Source organism: Acartia tonsa, chromosome 10, assembly GCF_053477335.1.
Source record: "Acartia tonsa isolate MP-2025a chromosome 10, ASM5347733v1, whole genome shotgun sequence".
NCBI classification, from domain to species: domain Eukaryota; kingdom Metazoa; phylum Arthropoda; class Copepoda; order Calanoida; family Acartiidae; genus Acartia; species Acartia tonsa.
The window spans coordinates 47,476,634-47,497,510 of NC_137269.1; the positions used below are offsets into that span (position 1 = coordinate 47,476,634).

The 20,877-nt window shown below is 32.3% G+C and overlaps 1 protein-coding gene across 4 annotated transcripts in view; it reads left to right on the plus strand.

Annotated features, from left to right (window-relative positions):
• sn (fascin domain-containing protein singed) overlaps positions 1-20,877 on the plus strand; it is a 76,787-nt gene that overhangs the window by 16,337 nt on the left and 39,573 nt on the right. Inside the window, exon 2 of one of the 4 annotated variants that reach the window (XM_080174803.1) lies at positions 6,897-6,945. In XM_080174803.1, coding sequence (XP_080030929.1) covers positions 6,897-6,945 — 49 coding nt within the window. Of the gene's footprint in view, positions 1-6,896; positions 6,946-7,469; positions 7,601-8,844; positions 9,204-15,151; positions 15,278-20,877 lie in introns of those variants that run through there. The other 3 variants (XM_080174805.1, XM_080174804.1, XM_080174802.1) reach the window with 3 other exon arrangements.

Genomic DNA, 20,877 nt, shown 5'->3' on the forward strand with positions numbered 1-20,877 from the left:
TAACACTTAACTCTACTTGTTGGAAATAAGACTTAGTTTTAGATCTAAAGGGACATAAGAACATTTTACCTTGAGACTTTAAATTTTGTGACTATTGTATTGAAATTTAAAAGGGAAACGCTATTTATTCTAAGCCCTACTAATTAAATAAAACTTCCTTAATGAGATCATCCAACCAATGATATTACTTTAATTACTTGAGTTACAAACAGTCTTTACATGAGTTTTCTTAAAAAAAAAATACTTGAATAAGCGTATGTAAATAATTTTGTCTAACGTCAGTCTTTCAGTCTACTTAGATATTAGTTACAAAAAAAAATATATGCTATTTACAAGTCCTCTCTATATCACAGCACAATTAAAATTCACGATTAATGCACAGGGATGGATATAAATGAAATTTAGAGAAAAGGTACTGAGTTGCGAGTTCGATTAAATATCTATATATACATGACCCTTATAAGCTAACAAGAATGAATAAACTGTGACATAAGGCTGTAATTACAGTTGTTAAAATACTATTGAGAAAGAAAAAAGGATTAGTTCGCTTACGAAGAAAGTAATTAAGAATTGAATGAAGTTTTAAATTATGAGCATAAAGAAAATACAACCTTATAATCATTTCCTTACATACTAAATATCCTTACAGACTAAACATATATGTACATAATATAATGGCAGAAGTGTAAATTAATGTTTGGTTTTGTACAGTAATAAAAAAGTCATAATGTCTAATAACAAAAGTCTTTACTTCATAGTGATTACTATTTTGACTAGTTACATAAGAATAGAAAATCTGTAAATTTAGTCACATGTTGTCTAAAACTGGTCATTGTCTTAAAATTTGTATGTCATAGTTTCAACCAAGCTAACAGCGCCACTTCACGGCGTGCGTTTAGGGAACATGGGACCCCGACGTCGAGGGACTCCCTCGACGCCGGAATCCTCTGTCCTGTCGTTATCTGAGGAATGCGTAGCTGAGTTGAAGCTACTCTCCGCTGAGGTTATCTCTTCCAAGATAGCAGGCGTTGGAGTACGCATGGAGCGGCGCAAACGTTCTAAACTGAGGACCCGCAGTGGAGTGGGGTACTCGATCTCATCAGTCACCGTATTAAATCTAATCGGCGGAAGATCGGGGTCCTCGATATCGTCAACCAGTGGGACTAAACTGGCCGCATCCTAAAATTAAGAAAAGGGACATTATTAGACAACCATGTTAATAAATGTTCACAAGAAAATTTATCAACGTTGATCCATATATGTTTATGAGTCAATTTTACTAATACTTTATCTAGAATCTTGCTATTAACTATTAGGAAGAAATTACACCATAGTTAAAGTAAAGTTATTGTCTAAAAGCATAGCTAGCTGAGCTAAATAGCCTAGTCTAAGTTACGTAATTTTTGCAACGAAGAAATATTATAAGAGCTTATCAAACTTACCACAGACAAATCAGCTGCAGAAGGAGATTCAATGCGACTTAAGCACATAATAGAGCTCAAGGAAGAGCTGTCGCTGGATACCTCAGCTGTCCTCTCAGAGCTGACTCGATTACACCTCCCCATATTGGTGTAAAACTGTGCCAGGGGGATGGAGTTGGTCGCCTAAAATATAATAGATCTTATTAGTTTAATCGCAATACCAACAATGAGTCTAGGAAAATCAGGAAATGAGAATGCCTAAAATCCTGTAAAGCTATATGATTAGGTAGCAATTCAACCCACTTTATACTAGAATTAAAATCTTAGATCGGTTCAAAAATGCTTATGCAACCATACATTTTAAGATTAATATTCTACCAATAAAAGAATTTTAGTTGCAAATACCTCTAGATACGTGTACAAATATGCAGCCTCTTTCTGAAAATTAATAGAAAACTAAAGCATGGATACTTACATGTAAACGCTCTGTTTGATCAACAATCAACGGACGGAAGCCAGGACTTCCCGTCGAGGTTTCCAAGCCCACAGGCACACTTCTTCCAGTAATCCGATCCTCAGTGGCAGACAAACAGTGTACGGCAAACAGGCCAATTCTGGACCTCACTTCTGCTGGAGTCGATGGACTAGCAGAGGGAGCCTAAAACAAAAGGAAAACATTAAAGTCTTGATCTAACATTTAAACCCCAATGAGAAACGTACGGCACGAGCAAACTCTTAACTTTCCCAGAGGGAAATAATATTAGGTTGCTACTTAAGATTTTAGTAAATGTTAACTGGTATCTCAACTTAATTGCGGCAACCGAGCGGATTTCTCTGGCGACATAAAACGATGACAAACGGTGAGCGATATATATGGAAGAGCCGAAAGTCAACGTTGAGGAAGTGAGAATAGGACAGAACAACCATACACCAACATGATGCTTTATTATACAAATCGGGTGGCTAGAAAAAAAATTATACAAAACAAAAAAAAAGAAATATACAACAGAAGAAAACTCACCTGTGTATCCGACAGAATATCATCAATCTCAGAGGACGCGGCTTCATACATGGTGTCCGACGGCTCCGCAGTTGGCGACATAGCCCCAGCTCTAGTCCTGTTGGTCCTGTTACTGCAGTGGAGAAGCTCAATGGTCCTGACGCCTATGTTTCGGAGGCGCGTACATACATCTCTTATCCAGCGAGCCAGCGACCTGTCTGAGGTGTTGTCAATACGTGTAAGAGTCTCAAGCCCTACAGCGCCGAAGAAGACCACTATAAGAGCACATGAAAACAAGCCAAAACCCAACAACATGTTAATTAAGCCATCCATGTTGAAGGTGTCCAGACTCGTCTTCTGGTCTCTCCCCAACTCGGCAGACCCAGAATCACCTCCGGCAACATCGTCACCAATGTCACCGCAGGAGTTCTGCATCACCGAATTGAGGAGAGACCAGATGATTTGTATCGTTCTACTAAGCATCAGTGAGAGATGCTCGTTGCCGAACATCTCCCCTTGATCCCGTTCGGACTCTACAGTACTTGTGCCCCCATAGTCATCGACATCAGCAAGGCTTGGCATCCCAGACTGGTCGCTGTACACTGAACTCGAGTCGTCTAAGGAGTTTTCAAGAAACGAGGAATTGGCAAGAGTGGCCGCAGCCGCCCTCATTGATTCCTCGAATCTTTCCTTAATATTCTGATGCGCGTCCAGGCTGTCAGGCACATACATTATGAGCGATTGTAAATTTAAAATAGAGGACTAGTGATTCTGAAAGGCAATATAGTAAAGTTAATTTTATGAAAAAGACTGTACACACGAATTCTTTTGTATTTCAAGCAACTATGGTTGAACCTCCTAACCATTAAACTTTGATTTATCATCTAAAAGTAAAATTCTTTAAGTTAAAGAATATGTAATTAATTTTACATGATTCAACGCTTGAAAATAGCTATCGTTAAGCTATTTAAACATTAAAACTTTGTTTTATTAGATTCAATTAAGTTAAAGAATATGTAATTAATTTTACATGATTCAACGCTTAAAAATAGCTATCGCTGAGCTATCAAAAACATATTCATTATGATGTATCAAGCAATTAAAAAACTTATGTACTAGCTAAATCTGAATATCTTCAATGATGTTTTAAAAACACTTTAGATAAAGCTAGCTAAATATAATTTTTGTAAGCGACCATTTTTTTATATAATATGGTTGAGCTACTCGTAACGTAAATAATCTATCAATTAACGTCATTATAATTGAATTAAGTAAATAGAAAATCTTATTTTAAAACCTATAGCAAAATTGTTTTAGAAGATTTGAATCAGGACTCAAATAAGTTTTGATTATACAAAGGGAACGCTGTAATCAAAAGTTAAAACGAGTGGAATGATGGAATATATCTGTGTCATTATAAGTTTTGTTTACGATGAACGAATTTAACTTTTGCAGACGGAAAACGTAAACAAAACAAGGTACGTCAATTTACTTGCTGACTCAGATATGTCCTATCAAAACTACAAATATTATATAGAACAAAATTGTCATATATTGAAGATGTACCCATATTGCTTCAAACCCACTTTCGTTTAAAAATACAGTGATAAAGGTCTTATCGACGAAGAAAAATAAGATTCTTGGGTCTTAAATAATGGCTAACGAATGCAATAATGAGCACATCAACAATCTATAACATAAAAACATTCATATAAAACAAACGGGTTACTATATTTTATCACTTTTATATAAATTCTCTTGGAATTTAGCGGTAAAATTAAACACTCGAACGCAAGCTCCGCTCGCAAAGACAATTATTATATAAATGAGCATAATTACTGGGCCGCCAGCTTTTTATAACCTCGCTCAAATCCAACCCCTATCACTTTTGACCGCCCAAACATAAACAAAGGGTTGACAACTTATTATTACGTAAAATTTAATTACGGACGTCGAACGATATATTTTATAGATATTAAGTTTAAAAGGTACACTTAATAGCGACGTAATGTAAGATATTAGTCTTTAAAATGATTAAAATTTATTCATGTTAAAAATAACATAAATACAGCTAATACCAACAATGGTATAAACCATATGTACATATACAAAATATACAAACAAAGGGTTACCAACTTTTGTTAGTAAAATCTTATATTTTTACATATATACGAGTAATGTAACCAAAGAAAATAATACGATATGTAAATACTAATTGTACTTATACATTTTTATATAAAATATTGTTTATATTCAGGAAACAGTTATATTTAACAGAAATAGAGATAACTAACCAATCCATTATAGGTCTATCTGTAACGAAAGAATTTCTAGAATATCCCAGGGATAAAAGGATTAATAAAAGATTATTAAAACTTCTTTTGTTTAGATTACCATAGCCAGGATACCCCAAGGAACCGGTTGGAGCACGCGCACTAACTCTTTTTAGGATCTACCATGGACCAGCCTGGAGATAACCTAGATGATCATGGAGTATTGGAGCCCTACCACCACCCTACCTTGGACGGATTGCGGTTGTGTTCCTGTCAACACCTTGACACAATAGACGAGAACAACAACATCATCACCACACCTGAGTACGATGGATTCTCAGAGAACCTGTCCATCACCATCAGGAATTTCTTGTTAAATTCAGCCCTGAATACCAGAGAAGATAGTAGAGTGGAGACCGATAGTGACACCAGCTCCAGCAGCACACTATCCCTCTCTACCGATGACCTCAACCAACTCTACTATGACCTGGAAAATCACTCAATCACCTTGGACGAGAATGGAAACGAGGTAGCACAAGTGGACGCCCTTGGCTACATATCTACCTCACCCCCAACCTCAACCTACACTTCGAACGAGAGCACTTCACCACCTAGTTCATCATCAGAAGAAGCTGAACTATCCAGAACAACCAAAGCAAAAACATTTATTGATGTGACAAAGTTAGATAAAACTAAACCCCTCAAGAAAAGAATGTATTCTATTTGGGAGGTTTATCATCTTGTATACCCAGCTATGAAGATACGCAAATCATACTTTCTTAATGGAAAGCGTATTTAACTTAGCTTGGAATACATTTATAGTTTATTATATATGCCTATATACTGGGACTACTAAATTTTTTCTTTTTCTCTTTTTTCTTTTTTAACAACTTACCCCCATTGGAGATGCGATCCTCAATTTTCAAATTCTTTGAACGTACATATGAGACTTTTACAGAAATGCTTCGCATCCACAACTATCTATCTATGCTTGATATAAAATCAACACTATATAGATCATATTATGAACCTTTGATTGACACGCGCCCTGCAATTAACTAGTAGCACTCAGGGGCAAGACACAATTACTTTAGCTAGGCCCAAGGCATTATTTGTATCAATTTATGCATTCATAGGCCTGTTTCTACCTATATGACACCATATATGGGTAACGAAAGCCTATTCATGGTAATCTGTATGTGATTTGCTAATAGTATATGTTTATTAAAGATATTATGTTTATAGTTAATGTAATCATATAAACAACCAGTACATATATGTATGCCTACAACTATGCCTGATTTACGTCACATATTAACACACAGATATTTAATTGCACAGACAAACACTAAAATCCTGGTCCAGAGCTAATGTTATAGCATGTACCTCTTGAATTTATTCAGTTATTTACTAACTCTCCTACCATCAACTTCTCTTTCTGGCTTTAAAAAGGTAATGACTTAGTTGTTTGGCATGCATTGTAGTTTAAATTTAGGCCCCTTAGTACTTAGCATGAATTGAGCTCAGGCCTTATGTTAGAAATCTAACACTTAGCACAATTCACTGCTTGGGACTTAGGGCACATTTCTGTCCTACTCTACTTATAATTTTAACACTTATCCTGTAAATATTTCCATACCTAACTTATGCACTTGTGATATAAATACACTTTATAAAAACATTTTCCTTCCTTAATACTTAATATACTTATATGATTCTGATCGAATATCAAAACCAACCATTTATTCTTAGGTTAAAGCAACATAATACTTCGCGTGGGTCTTTTGTTGAGCTTCCACCAGCTCAACCAAATTCGTATTATACTTGTGGGAATAGAGGGTTAAGCATTCTAAACAAGCGAACCGACGATGAGAATGTCTATGTGTATTGCATTAAAATTAGGTTTTAGTAGTACTCATAGAAGAGCGGTCTCCATACCTAAATATGGACAAACGCCCCATTCGCACACACATTGTACAGTGAAAAAACTACCCCCCCCCCCTTATTTTTGATTTTCTTCAAAATTAAGGGGGGGGGGTTAAGTCTTTGCCTTGCTGTGCTTTTTTCCTCCTTGCCGTTTTCCAGACATTAAAAAACTACCCCCCCCCCCCTTATTTTTGATTTTTGTCAAAACTAAGCGGGGGGGGGGGGGTTTCGGTGCTCCGGTCTTTACATGTAAGCAAGCACCAAAAAATGTTTTAGGACCAGGAGAGTCTCTCCAGCCTCGCCAGTTACTGGTTCAAGCTTCCAGGTAAGACAAGCAACTAGGGGCATTTAAGGAGGAGGTAGGGGCAAGTCGACCCCACACTACTTTTATTTTAGTTTTACTCGAAAAGTAATTTTTTTTTTGGGGGGGGGGGGAATGTGTTATTTTTTCTAGGGGAGATTTATCTTAGGAGGTTGTTTGTACCCTCCATCAAAATAGCTATAAATCTTCCCAGGACATATTGGAAGCTGTACTGTAAAGGAGATTCCTGTCAGTTAAGCGGTTAGCGAGATCTTTTAGTACACAGAGACGAACAGTCATATATACATAAGGATTATAATCATCAAACTTGCTGAAAAGCCTAAAAGGATAAAATTTAATTATTTCTGATTTCAGGATTCTGAAAGTAATATTTTGAAATGTATATAAGAATAATTTAGAATTATTTATCGTCCATTGGCTTATCCCCTCCTCCCTGTGGAATGACCGTATAAACTGGGGCAGGAGTTTTTAATTAGGTATTATCCTTCCGTAGTACAAACGAATGTACCTTTTTCTCTCTATATGGTTATAAGATACATATCTTCTTGAAGAAAATATGGGTCAGTTTATCCAAACCTGTCGTTGTGAATGGAACTTTTACATTTTTCTTTACATTATTCTATAAAATAAAATGAACATTTCCATTTAGTGAATAAAGGTATATTATTTATTCTTTGGATATTTCAAACATCAAATTATTTTTTTTATGTCCTTATATATCTTTAAAACGGCAAAATCGAGAGACTTGCAGATTTGTTAACAGCTTTTTATTGATTCTAGTTTAGTTTGTCATGATTTTATTAAATATTCTTTGTTTTTTTTTTAAGCGAAGCTTTTCTATAATTAGGGTCGGTCCGTCAGTCCGAGATAGATAGTTTTTTTCCGTTAAATTAGGCATGTTAGAATTGTCCTATCGATTTCAAACTTTGCATGGTTATTCCTGTAGTAGTTTGGTACGATTTAGAAAGCGTAGCAACTCTATAATCATTACCGGAATGTCCGTACGTTCATTTTAAACATGTTGATTTTTCTACTTTTTTAACAACAAATTTTATGTGATCTAATCATCCGTTTGATCTGATTTTTGGTATATAGATTCCTGGGACAACAAAGTAAAATATTATAAGCGAAGCAACTCTATAATCAAGTCCTAAAAATGTAAGTATGTCCATAAACATTATCCTGTATCAAGCAGATTTTCAACAAATATAATTACAAATTTTCGTCGACTCTTTTACTTTTATTTTCTGATTTTTTAAAATTCTGATACTATACAAGTGTTAATGTCCGTTTGTCCTATCGTTTCCGTGCTTCGCTTTTATGGATGTTGTCATCCTTGTTATATTCCTTTTTAATAATTGTGAATATTTGTGACTCACTTTGAATTTGTCAGGAATTAAGGAATATATCATGGAAAAACATAAATATCTTAACATTTAATACGTGTAAAATTAAGCTTTGAATTTAAGGGGTTTAGGTTAATTAAAATTTTATTGTCCCTTATTTCCTGAAATGAACCCTTTCTGTCTCCCTTCCCTTTTATCGATGACACATAAGTAATCCCCATTTATGAACATAGACATAATAAGAATTTTTTTTAGTAAAAAAAGTTAACTTTTTTATTTTATTTTATAATATAATTTAATGATGATATCTTCGAACTAAAAGCAATTAAAACTATTCGTTTAATATTTTGTATAAAAAGACAGCTTTTTGAAGGAATGATGTTTCATTAATATGCGTCTACGATACTAGGGTGGGGGCACTTGAGCGACAGAAAAATCCCCCAAAATACATCTCCACTCTGATTGGACAGAAAATCTCAAAATCTAAAGATCTAAACTCTGATTGGTCAACCGGATTTTTGGAACATTTTTGTTTATAAAGGATTCCACCGGCTTTAATACTTGATCAGCTGTTCACATCAATACAGAGTTGTCGCATATTTTATAGTATTATTTTAATTAAAAATCAAAAGAAAACATTTTTATGTTTTTCCGTTATATAAATTTCGGAAATAAAGTAATATTATTTTTTAAAAATGATAATAAAAAATAGAAAATAAAATTCATTAAATTCGGCAACTCTGTCAAGATAAAATCTTCTCAACTTCTCAAGTTGTTTTGTTGAAATAAAAAGAAAACATTGAACTACACAACAAGTTAGTTTTCCCCGTCCGTCTCTTTGGAAGTTTTAAAGTGATTTGACGTATATATAAGGCTGTGCCTTTCTTTTAAAGAGTTTTCATCTGTTCTTTAAAGGTAATTATTTTTTGTTATTTCATTATTTTTTTGTCTTGCCAACCCTTTATTTTTAATTTTGACATAATACTTCCGGTTGTATTCAATATTTTTCACATGTTATGTGTGTGTTATACTTATAACTTAGCATTTTTCTTCATATTTTCATACTAAACGGTTTTTTTTTTTTTGGGGGTGGGGGGGGTAAAATAGGTTTTGCTTTTCAAGAACTTAAGAGTTTTTTTTTATATATTTTGAGATGGAACTATAGTCTTTTTTGAATTCAGAAGTCTTCGCCTTCTTAAAGAAATGTAGTCCTTGATAGAGCCCATTATTATTACAATTTGATCTTAGTGTAATTTACTATTGGCGAAGCTGTTAGTTGTTTAATACGACAGTATATAATTATTTTACAAATCTTGAATGGAAAAATATAGAAAAATAATTGATATACCTATGACTCATTCAAATTTCTTTTCCATGATATTGATACAAAGAAAATTTTAGAGCTATTTATTGGGGAATTTCTATGGGTAGGGAAAGGTTAAACCTCCAATTAAACAGCTCATTAGTACAAAATTAAATCTTATGAGTGTATAACGTTGCCAAAATGGATATATTATTACTTGGATATTACACCCGACTTTTATGTTCTCTAATAGTAATACTCACAGCGGGCTAACATAACTGTAATCCTCATCCTATTGACCACATCCCCACCCCTGTCTACCAATAAATGAGTTCTATGTAAGCAACCTAAATTGATGACAATATTTCTCCTGCCATAATATCCACGTATATTCTATATCCATTGTTGCTGAGATATTCAACCAGACTGTTTTATTGATAAGTTTTTCGTAAATTATGAAAATTTCAAGTTCATAGAGAAAAATTAGGAATCATTTAAAAGTATTATTATTAGAAAATTGCTTTTTATGTCGGTTTTATGATTTTAACACCATTTGTGCGCAAGTATTTGCACTATGGTCTTCTAGGGATAAAACAGTAAACTATTTCTTTGTAAAAAATAAAATTTTATAAAGATTTTGTTTTTTTCATGTCAAAGTAAGATACTTTCAATTTTTTTAGTAGAAATAAATTTTAAACTTGCACAAAAAATAACTTTCAATTGAGCCAAATTAGCTAAATGAACGTTTGATTCCTCGTGCTTATAATTTCCCTCCCCTTTTTTACCCCCCCCCCCCCCCCCAACAGATTTACAACCCTCCTTGTGAATCGCTGTGCACGCCTTTTTTTAAAAAATTGTTTCTGAAAATGATCTAGACTTTAACTTTTCCTAATTTGATTTAGTTGTTGTTAAAAAAAACATACTTATACATTTTACAAATCACGATGATTAAGGAATTAAGAAACGAAATATAGATAATAAATTAAAGTTAATGTTTTATATGACCTTGCCTTACTTTAAAAACCACACCGCGCCGCCACTTTAACAATGAGTCTTCAATGTTACGCTACACTGCAAAATTTGTCATCATAAGTAAGAGAAAATAAATGATCTTGTTCTTATTTCCTGGTTTTAGATCTTTTGTTTTACTTTTCTTTGTTGCAGTAGAGGAAGGGTTATTAATTTATTGTTTCTTACACAAATTGTTGTTATTGTTGTGTTTAATGATAATCCTGTAAGGAGGTGTGGATATTATCGCTTGGATGTTTTAGTTTGGAATTTGAATTGACTTTTATTTATTATTCTCTATAAGGAATCTTTTGATTCTAACCTAGTTGTTTTGCTCCTAGCCTCATTTAAGGGCGGTGGAGGTTAGAAAAATAGTTTTAAACCACATCAAGAAATTTCTAAAGCTTCCATTAAAATAACAACCTATTCGGAAAGAGTATTTACTAAGATCTTTAGGTTAAGACAATACACCTTACTCAAGGATACATTTTAAAAGTTTTATGAAGCTTAAATGAGGCTACGCGACTGGGCTAGTTACGCGATTTCTCTTTGATAGGTGTAGTACCCTCCCCCAAAATAGTTATGAACCTTCGCAAGACCTATGAAAAGCTATATTGTAAAGGGTTGCCATATCGGTTCAGCGGTTAGCAATATCCTCAGGGTAAATCATATGTATTTATAATAGATTATTAGCCCTTCCAATAAACATTAGTACATTCAAATTCCTCTCTGTCTAATTAGTTTAATTATAAAGTAAAATGGTATAAGTTATTTAGAAACAATAGAAAATTTTATTTATTATGGTAAAATTATATTTTTTAGTAGCGGAGCTACTCTATTATTCACTTTATCTGCCTGTCAGTCAGTCAGTCCGTAACTCTATAGGGAAAATGTGTTGTTCTAAATGCTGAATTTTTTAGTGCATATTGCTATGACATATTCACATCTATTCTATACTAGTTTATACGTCTGGAACTCGATCATGCTTAAAAATACATAAATCTTATTTTAAAAGTTTTGCTTTTTTCTTATGACAACTGATTTGAACATCTGTCCGTTTGTCCATTTTATGATTTATGGTGCTTAGCCATAAATGGATGTTGTCCTTGTTATACATATTTTTCATTTTTCATTTATTTTCAAAGCTTAATACATTTAGATTATTTGTTTTTATATTACCTAAATAAAAAAATAATTCATGGGCAGTTTTTGTTTTACAATTACACAATATCAAAATGAAAATAGTTTCACTTTACCATTTTATTCAGGGCTAAATATGAGCTTAATGACTGATTATTTTAAGAAATGTTTTGTTTATTGGTGGATTTTAGTAAATAAGGAACATAAAGTAAAAAATATTGAACTTTATGATTGTTTTATGAACAATGAACATATACTAAAAAGTATTTTTTTTTTGTAGTTTTGAAGATTTTTTGTCTGAAGTTCTATGTACAATTTATTTACTTATTTCCATTATCGCAAAATAAAAACCATAAATGCCTTGGACAAAGCAATATTGACCTATTCTATAAAGTAGTAAGGTTTTTGTTTTGTTTGTCAGTTAAGATGTAACAAAGCACTGAATGGATTAAGTTATAAATTTAAGGAAAGCTATATGTAGGTTATGCAATGATTTTAAGCTATTTAATTTTTCATGTCTTGGTATGGCTTTAGGCTATTTTTTGTGCCACCTTTTTCCGCTATTTGATAAAGAATTGATAGCCCTGTAATATTTTATTAGCAGAGATTTTTTTTGCATTGTTGTGATGTACTAAACATGAAATGAATAGCTAGCAAAAAATTTGCAATATTTTCAATTTTAACATCTGACCCTTTTTTCCAACCCACTGAAATGTAAAAATTTAGAAAGGCAATCCTATAGAAATAAGTTTGCCTTATTTAATAATTTGCATAGAGACAAGATGTATTATTTTTCTTTACCTTATTATAAAAATTATCATATGCTGTTGATGAAAATGTAGAACTTTAAGCTATTTTTAAATGTTGAAAACGACAATGGACAATGACATTCTTTTAATTCTTGATTCTTGTAATTTTGTCTTTGCTAGATTTTAATTGGAAAAAGGGTTAACATTATTTCAAGCTTAAATAGTTGTAAGGAGAAGTGGGTGGTGGTCTAAACAGCCCAAACAATTAAAATTTGGTAACTGTGTTGAATTCTAGTGAGTGTTGAATATGAGAGAGGTGTGACCACTTTAGGAGACCACTGGGACACCCAGGGAGGGAGGGGACATTGGGATGTTTATTGCATTGGTCTCCAAAGTTTTATAATAATGTTTTAAAATCTGTGGACTTTTATAGAGTTTTCATTGTTTGGTTCATTAAATTGAGTGTCTAAACGTTTCAACCAGGAATTGTAATCTACATTAGGGGTTATTTTGTATATTATCATTGGGGATGTACATTAACTTATCGGCCCCTGTCTTATCCCTTTAGATCCCTGGATAGACCACTGTGAGATCCGCATATTTCATGATTATTCTTTTCATGACATGTACACCTTTCCAGGACATTTGTAGTAAAAACAAATAGTTAAAAAAAATTATTTCACCATTTTTAAAGATATACCTAATAAATTCTGAAAAGGAATTATTTTGCATTTAGCTATGAACCGGTTTTTATCTTTTTTTTACAGCAAAAGTTATGTATTAAATAAAAGTTATATTCTTGAATGGTATAGATTGTATTCCCCACTTATTATTGCAAGGACGTCCAAGCTTTATTTCAAAAGTCTTCAATAGTTTGGGTGGGGGGGATTAAAAAAACTTTCAAAAATTTGTTTTGTGGGAGAGATAAAACACCCTTTTACACCCATACCTGTACAGTCGTACTCTGCTAGCCATTTGATTTTCATAATTCATCTCCCTGTTTCATTTTATACATAGCCACCCCATTCCTTGCCATCCTGCTCTATATTACCTCACCTAACCCAAACCATCCTAGGCCACAACTTCCCCATTCCCCTTGGAACCATTATTTAAACAGCATCCTTTTTCATTTCTGCCCTTCCTCCCCTGTTTGGTAAAAATAAGTGATTTTTCAACTGGCGGATTTTTTTATATTTTGCATGAACTGCAGTTTACTGCAATTTATTGGCGGTGACATACAATACTTTTTTTTTGTTTACATAATTTGAATTAGTAATTAGTAATAGCAATGTTAGATAATAGATTTTCTGTAAAGCAATTTCTCAATTAAGCTATTTTTGATTGATGTTCTTTAAAACAAGGAAGCCTACATGCAAAGATTAAATAAGAGATTTATTACTTGCATGTTGATTTGTATTATGATTAAATCTTCTGAGTTTTGCTAGGTTTGAAACCTTAAACCCCAATACAAAATTTTGGTAGTAAGCGATATTGTTGAAGTTTATATTAAAGATTCATTATTTAAATATTAATATTTTAGGAAAATTAGTTAAAGTTTGACTGAGTGCGTAATCCTAAGTTTTAAAGAACACCTTTAGTTACAAATTCTTATGTTATTAATTTTATTAATCATTATCTAATGTTCTTTTATTACTTTGTGAGATCTTAATAAAAGTTTTGATGGCTATTAAAAATTACTATGCACCAGTTTATATTTATGATTGCACTAAATATTCGACAAGTGAGTTTAATTTGATAAAAACAAGGATGAAAGCGCTAATAAGTAGCGTAACACATTATAGTAGTAGTAGGTCTCTTCGTTTTTTCACAGTAGCCTTTCTCATATTTTTAGCCATTGCGGGCGGCTCTAACCCTGCGGGGCCAATTTCCTAACACTGCGGAAATCAATAACATTTACCTAACTTAACCTAAAATAACCCATCATAAGCTACTGTGAAAATACGACTAAACCCGCTACTTTGTTTTCTTTCCATGATTCAACAATTTTAAAGGACCAAGAAACTTCACCCCCCCCCCCTTCTAATTTTATGATTCTTTTAACTTTTTGCATGAACAGTAGAGTAGCTGCGCTACTTATAATTGCATTTATTATCATTCTTGTTGAATATTGATAGTGATAATCGTATGAGGAAATTAATTTTATCAAAAGTTGTTAAAAGGGATTGTTCTATGAATATGAATGTCTTTATTTCCATTAACATTGCTCTATATTTATATTTAAAAAAACTATTTTTTTCAACTTTCTTTTTAAATGAATCTTTTAGTATATCGAAATTATAGTAAATGATGGCCAAGGACCTAGATTCATATCCTTATATAAAAGTAACAGGATGTCTGTTTGTGTGTGTACCAAAGGATCTCGCTATTTCCTGAACCGTTATGATTCTCCATTACAATACAATGTATCTTCTCATAGGTCCTTTAAAGGTTCATATTCAGGTATATTGGTGAATGGAATCACGAACCTCATAGAAAAAAAAATGACCCCCACAATTTTATTTGGCTTTTTCTTTTTAAAGCTAGAATTTTGTGGGTAGCTTTGACTCCCCTCCCCCTCAAGTGCTCCTAGAGGCCTCTAAGGGCGTAGCCGCTAGTTTAAAAAAAAAGAATTTACATTTCACTTTCATGGAACTTTCCCTTTTGATATTAAAAATATTATATATTAAATTAGAGGGAAATGAAAACTCGACAGTGTATAGGAGGCAACGTTACTAGAACAAATAAAAAATCTGTTAAAATGACGACGGCCAAATTGAGACAATTAAAGGGTAGGAAGCTATTTATAAATTTTCCTCTGTCATTTCTAATATAGTACAGAGATCTGAGTGACCTCTGGTTTACTTGATCGGCTAATCTAGTAATCCTTATAATAAAGTTACATGATATGTGTTTCTGTCTGTATGTCTCTACCAAAAGATCTCGCTAACCACTGAACTGATGTGGTTTTCCGTTTCAGGGTAGCTTCCCATAGGTCATGGGAAGGTTTATAACTATTTTTGGGGAGGGTACCACCACCTTGCCAAGAGAAATCGCCCGAGAAAGAAATGTCTCCCCTCCGAAAAATGCTTTTAACTTTTTAAAATACTTCAGTTGAAACTAGGGTGGTCGACTTCCCCTCCCCTCAACAATAGCTTCTAGAGTCCTCTAGGGGCGTAGCCGCTAGTATCTTACAGTCGCTCTATTTATTAAAATCATTTTGAATTCCTCATGGTTTGAAATGCAAATCTGAACTTTATTTTAAAATTAATTGAAGTTTTATCCTTGGCCTTTATATGTTTAACTTTTCTTCATAATTAATACTCATGACAAAACGTTTTAAAAGGAAAATCCACATTTTTTGTGAAGCTACTTTTTAAAAATTGCTTTTCCTAAAAGTTTTGTCCAACAAATTGAGGTCGAGTCTTTGCAACGTTTTTCAGGAATGTTATGGTTCGTGTTTGGACAAAGGTCGTGGTATCCAAGACTTTGTTGATTTAGACAAATAATTTGTTGGCGTCTCTAGAGGCACTTGGGGAAGGAGAGGGGGGTTAATAGATCATCCACTTTCCATTTAGGAATAAAAGTAAAAGTAAAACAAGGATGACAACATCCATAAGTAGCGAAGCACAAAAAATTGTAGAAGGGAATACGTACAAGTAGATTTTAAGTGTATTTATTAAAATCAATAGATTTATTGGAGAAAATAAACACAAAACCTTGTTTTATTTTGGATGATGACGACAGTTAAATTAAAAGAGTGGCTTCGCTACTAAAAATAGATAGTGATTTCTCTTGGGTAGGTGAATAGTTAACAATATGTTAAGGACAGACAAACAAACATACTGTTAATTTCATATAAGTTCTCGTAGTGTGACTTTTTGTTACCAAAGAAGTTTTTTTTGTAGATAAACAAAAAACAAAGACTTTCCTTTTTTAATTTGAGTTAATTTAACCTAACATATGTGGTCTCAAATAGTTCAGACATGTTTAATTTAGGTGTGCATCCATTTCCGGATATTATCCTAAAATATCTTCCACTAATTGCTATAAAACATAATGACAAAGATAATAAAATCAAAGATGGAGCGGAAATTCGACATTTTACATTGTCTTACTCTTAAAAAACCCTGTTTTTAGTCAAGACATAGAAACATAATTTGCTGCTTTTGTGTTTTAATTATGTAATACAGATGTGGAAATCATCGCACATCTTCTTTATTTTAGCTTTGTTTATACGTTTAATGTTTATTTTTGTTTCTTGCACTTAAAACAGGCACATGTACCGTGATTTACCAGTTTGCTGTGAGAAAAAGGGGGCGGGGGGTCAAAACCTGACCTCATATATAAGACCCACTCCCCGTCCCCATCATCTACTGGACATGTATTCAAATATTTAAAAAATCGTCAAAAATTTTCTGGGACTAACGTGAAGCCTAAAATGGAGAACTCAATCGGCTCATTAGTTAAGCATGAGTCTTAAGCATTAGACAAAAAGACTTAAATTTTTTGCCTAAAGGTATTAGGTATTTTTAAAGTTGAAATGTATTTGAAATATTTATTTATCGCATCGTCGTATTTTAGACAGCTTTTCGCGGATAGTAAATAGAAAAAGAATAAGATTAATAACAAAACTGGTACTAATATTATCATTTTTATTTTATAATTCGTAGAAAATTGTCTATAATACGATACATGATTTTTCAGTATGATTTAGAACCGGTTCTAATCCAGCGGACATTAATAATCAGTTTAGAAACCATACTGAAAAGACTATTAATATATTCCCCTTTCTAAAAGTACGTTCATTTTTAATGTAAAATAGTATAATAATCATATGAAAATTATTTTTGAAGAAATGAAAATTTTTTGATAATTAATACCATGATCTAAGATATCCTATTCTTTATTATTACGGAGCTTTTATTTAATTATTTCTACAAATCCAAACCAGTTTTATCTTTGCATGACGCTGTTAGGAATTAATTTTTATCTCAAATCCACGTGATGATTCTTGTTGCAGTCAGATGAAACCCTCCCCCCCCCCCCCTCCAATAACATTTTCGCATGAAGTTTTTGACTATTTTTATAAATATTTGAAGTTAACCATCATAGGTTAGAAATTATGGCTAATCAAACAAAATAAGTCTAGGTTAGTATTAAAGAAAATTGAAGATTTCAAAATGTTTTAAAACTACACAGTAGAAAATTAAGATACCTCCTACCGATATTTTTATTGTAGATTTTTTACATATGTAATGGAGAAATGTTAAAAATTGGATCATGCATTTGATTTCAAAGGAAAGTAACCATTTGTATTTTTTATTATCTGTAAACCTACATATTTAAGGTTTTACTGACCCTTTGAGAAACTTTTAACTTTTCTTATTCTTAAATAATACTGCGATTCTTATAATGATGATTAACCTTGTTTTGACACGTGTTGTTAATTGGAGTCTACTTTGCTTGTTATGATACCTAATTGTTAATAGCAAAGCTACTCTATAATTCACTTGTCTGTCCGTCCTTCATTCATCCTGTAGCGCTTTATGGTAATTGTATTTTTTTGACTGCTATTGAAGACAGCTGAAATTTTCATCAAAGATTCCTGAATAGGCGTGTTATACATTGTTTTGTCCGTCTGTCTGCCAGTTATGCCAGTTATGCTTATTTTTTACAGGTTTCGTGTTATCACCAATTAGACTATTTTTTCAAGATTAATATGTAATACTAATATTTTACAAGGAAAAAATATAAACATAGAGGCGAAGCCTTATACATAAATATATAGAAATTGTGTTAATGACATGGTCCATAAAAGAAGTTAAATTCAAAATAAAATGAAAGAATTTACGTTTTTAAGATATGATTTATTTTATTCCCCAACCCCAATACTCGTTTATAGGTTAGTTCGTTCATCCAGTAGGATGGGAGGGGATTGGGTAAAGAAAGTCCCCTGCAAGTTTCACTTTATGAGAAAATATGAAAATCTGGTGTAAGATCCAAGTAATAATATATCAATTTCTGCATTAGTCTTAGTGGGGCTGGGTTATTATTTTTTTCCCAAAAAAACCGTAAAACTGATTTTAAATTTTACTCATATGTACCAACGTAATTCTGTGCATTTGACACGTGTTATTTATGCATATAATATTTAATTTTAATATGATTCTAATAATCCGTATTATATCAACTAAATAAATCATCTACTTTACAAATACAATAAAATATTGAAAAAAGAATTTATCGAAAGATAATTAAAAATCTATTACTTTCTAGTATTTGGCTAAATGATTGCGTTTCAAATTAAACCACATTGTTATAGTAATCCTGGTATAAGTTATAAAATCGGTAGGACGATAGGACAATTCTAATTATTAAGCCTTTCTGAAAATTATTGGCCTATAGCTGGGCGAAGCTGTTTTAAAGATCTTTCTGGACACACACACACATACACATCCCACTATTAAATGTCAGAGAGAGAGGACAATGGGCTGTTTATTACGCTAGTCCCCAAAGTTTTTCTATTAACGTTTTCTTAACAACTTTGTGGACTTTAGTGAATTTTAGTTGGTTGGTTAATTAAGTTGAGCCACTAATTTTTACCTACTGAAATGGTAATTTTGTGTATCATTATTGGGGATGTATATCTATTTATCTGCCATTGTCTTGTTCCTTTAGGTCCCTGATTAAATGAGCTTGTTAAAAAAGATTTATTTGCAGTTTTTCCGTTATTAAAATATGATACATTATAAATACTTGGGTATTAAGTGGGGGTAATGTTGCATTCAACAAGGATGACAACATCCATATATAGCGAAGCTCTGAAATCAAACGGTAAAATAAAAGAACATAAACATAAAACTTAATAAGAAGAATACCTATTGATTTAAGAATTATAAAAAAAAGTAGTAAATTATCTTGTTGCAAAATTGCGTTAGTACAGGATTCTGTTTAAGGACGTACTTATTTTTTGAAACTTGATTACTTGATTACAGCTTGTTGTCTTAGGAATCATTGCTTCAAAAACCAGATACCTAAATAAAATAATCATTTCATTAAAAAATGTCAAAAATTATAAGACCTTATTTTTTTCGTAACTGCAGTTTTCAACCTTTATATCTTACCTATTTTTTACAGGAATCAGAATCTAAAGTTTGAATTCGATAAGACAATCCTAACATTTCTAAATTTTAGTAAATATCTAGCTGTCACGTACAGACGGACCGACTTACAGGCCATATTTATGGAAAAGCTTCGCTTTTGAAAATACGTTGGAAAGGGCTGTATTCACAAAGAGTCTCCAAAAACATAAATTCCTAATAAATGCAAAGCTTTGCCAAATTTAGACTATGTTCGTTTGTTCTTCTTCGATTTGAAACTGTGCATGCTGATTCCTGTAACATTGAACATTGTAGGTATAGGCCGTTTAGACATAGGACTTATTTATCTCAAATAAGTTCTGGGTTTGTGATTGATAGTGACTTTAGGGGTAAGCACGGATGTTTCATTATTGATAAAAATGTTTGTACTATTTAAAATGAGTTCATTCTTTCATGAGTATATGACCCCTACATAGGAAATTTTTATATTAATTATTCTATAATTTTACTTAATTTAGATTATACAGAATCTTATGTTTCATAAATTTATTGAAAAAACTTTTTTTTGAATACAAATATTGTGTACTATTAAGCAGACCTGCGACCGTGGCTCAACACGTAGTGCATCCGCTCGTCGCCGTAGGTTCGACTCTAGGCTTATCACCGCGTCATAAGTAAAGACGTTAAAAATGCTTCCTAATGAAGGGGTAATTTCAAAAAGAAAAATTATAATTCTCCCCCTCCCCCCCAAAATTAATTTTTAAACCTTCCCAGTAACTATGAGAAGCTTGCATTGTAAAGGAGAACCATATAAGTACAGCAGTTTGCGAGATCCTTCAATACGGACTAAAAAGCTTACTACTTTATATAATAGGATAAAATTTTAAAATGTACTAAGTTGTTTTAGACTTTGAAAATTGGAAAGAAATACAATTAAAATAATTACCTTTTAAACATTGATTTTTCTTTAATTTCACTAAATTAATAAATATAGAATTTAAATTTTGAGAGAAATATAATATTTTTTTTTCATGTGCATAGGTATACTTTTAATTTTTAAATGTACTGTCAAATTGCCATAAGCTAAACGTGGCTTTGCTTTAATTTTTTAGGGAAATTGTTATTTTCTTAACCTGACTTCGGAAAATTACAGTTTGATTAGCAAAAATAAAGGAGGCATTATATTTTTCTTCATATGCCACCTCCCTGTCTAGCAATGCAATCAGGGAGGCAGGGGACATTGGGTTGTTTATTACACTAGTCCCAAAAGTTTTATATTTATTGTGTTC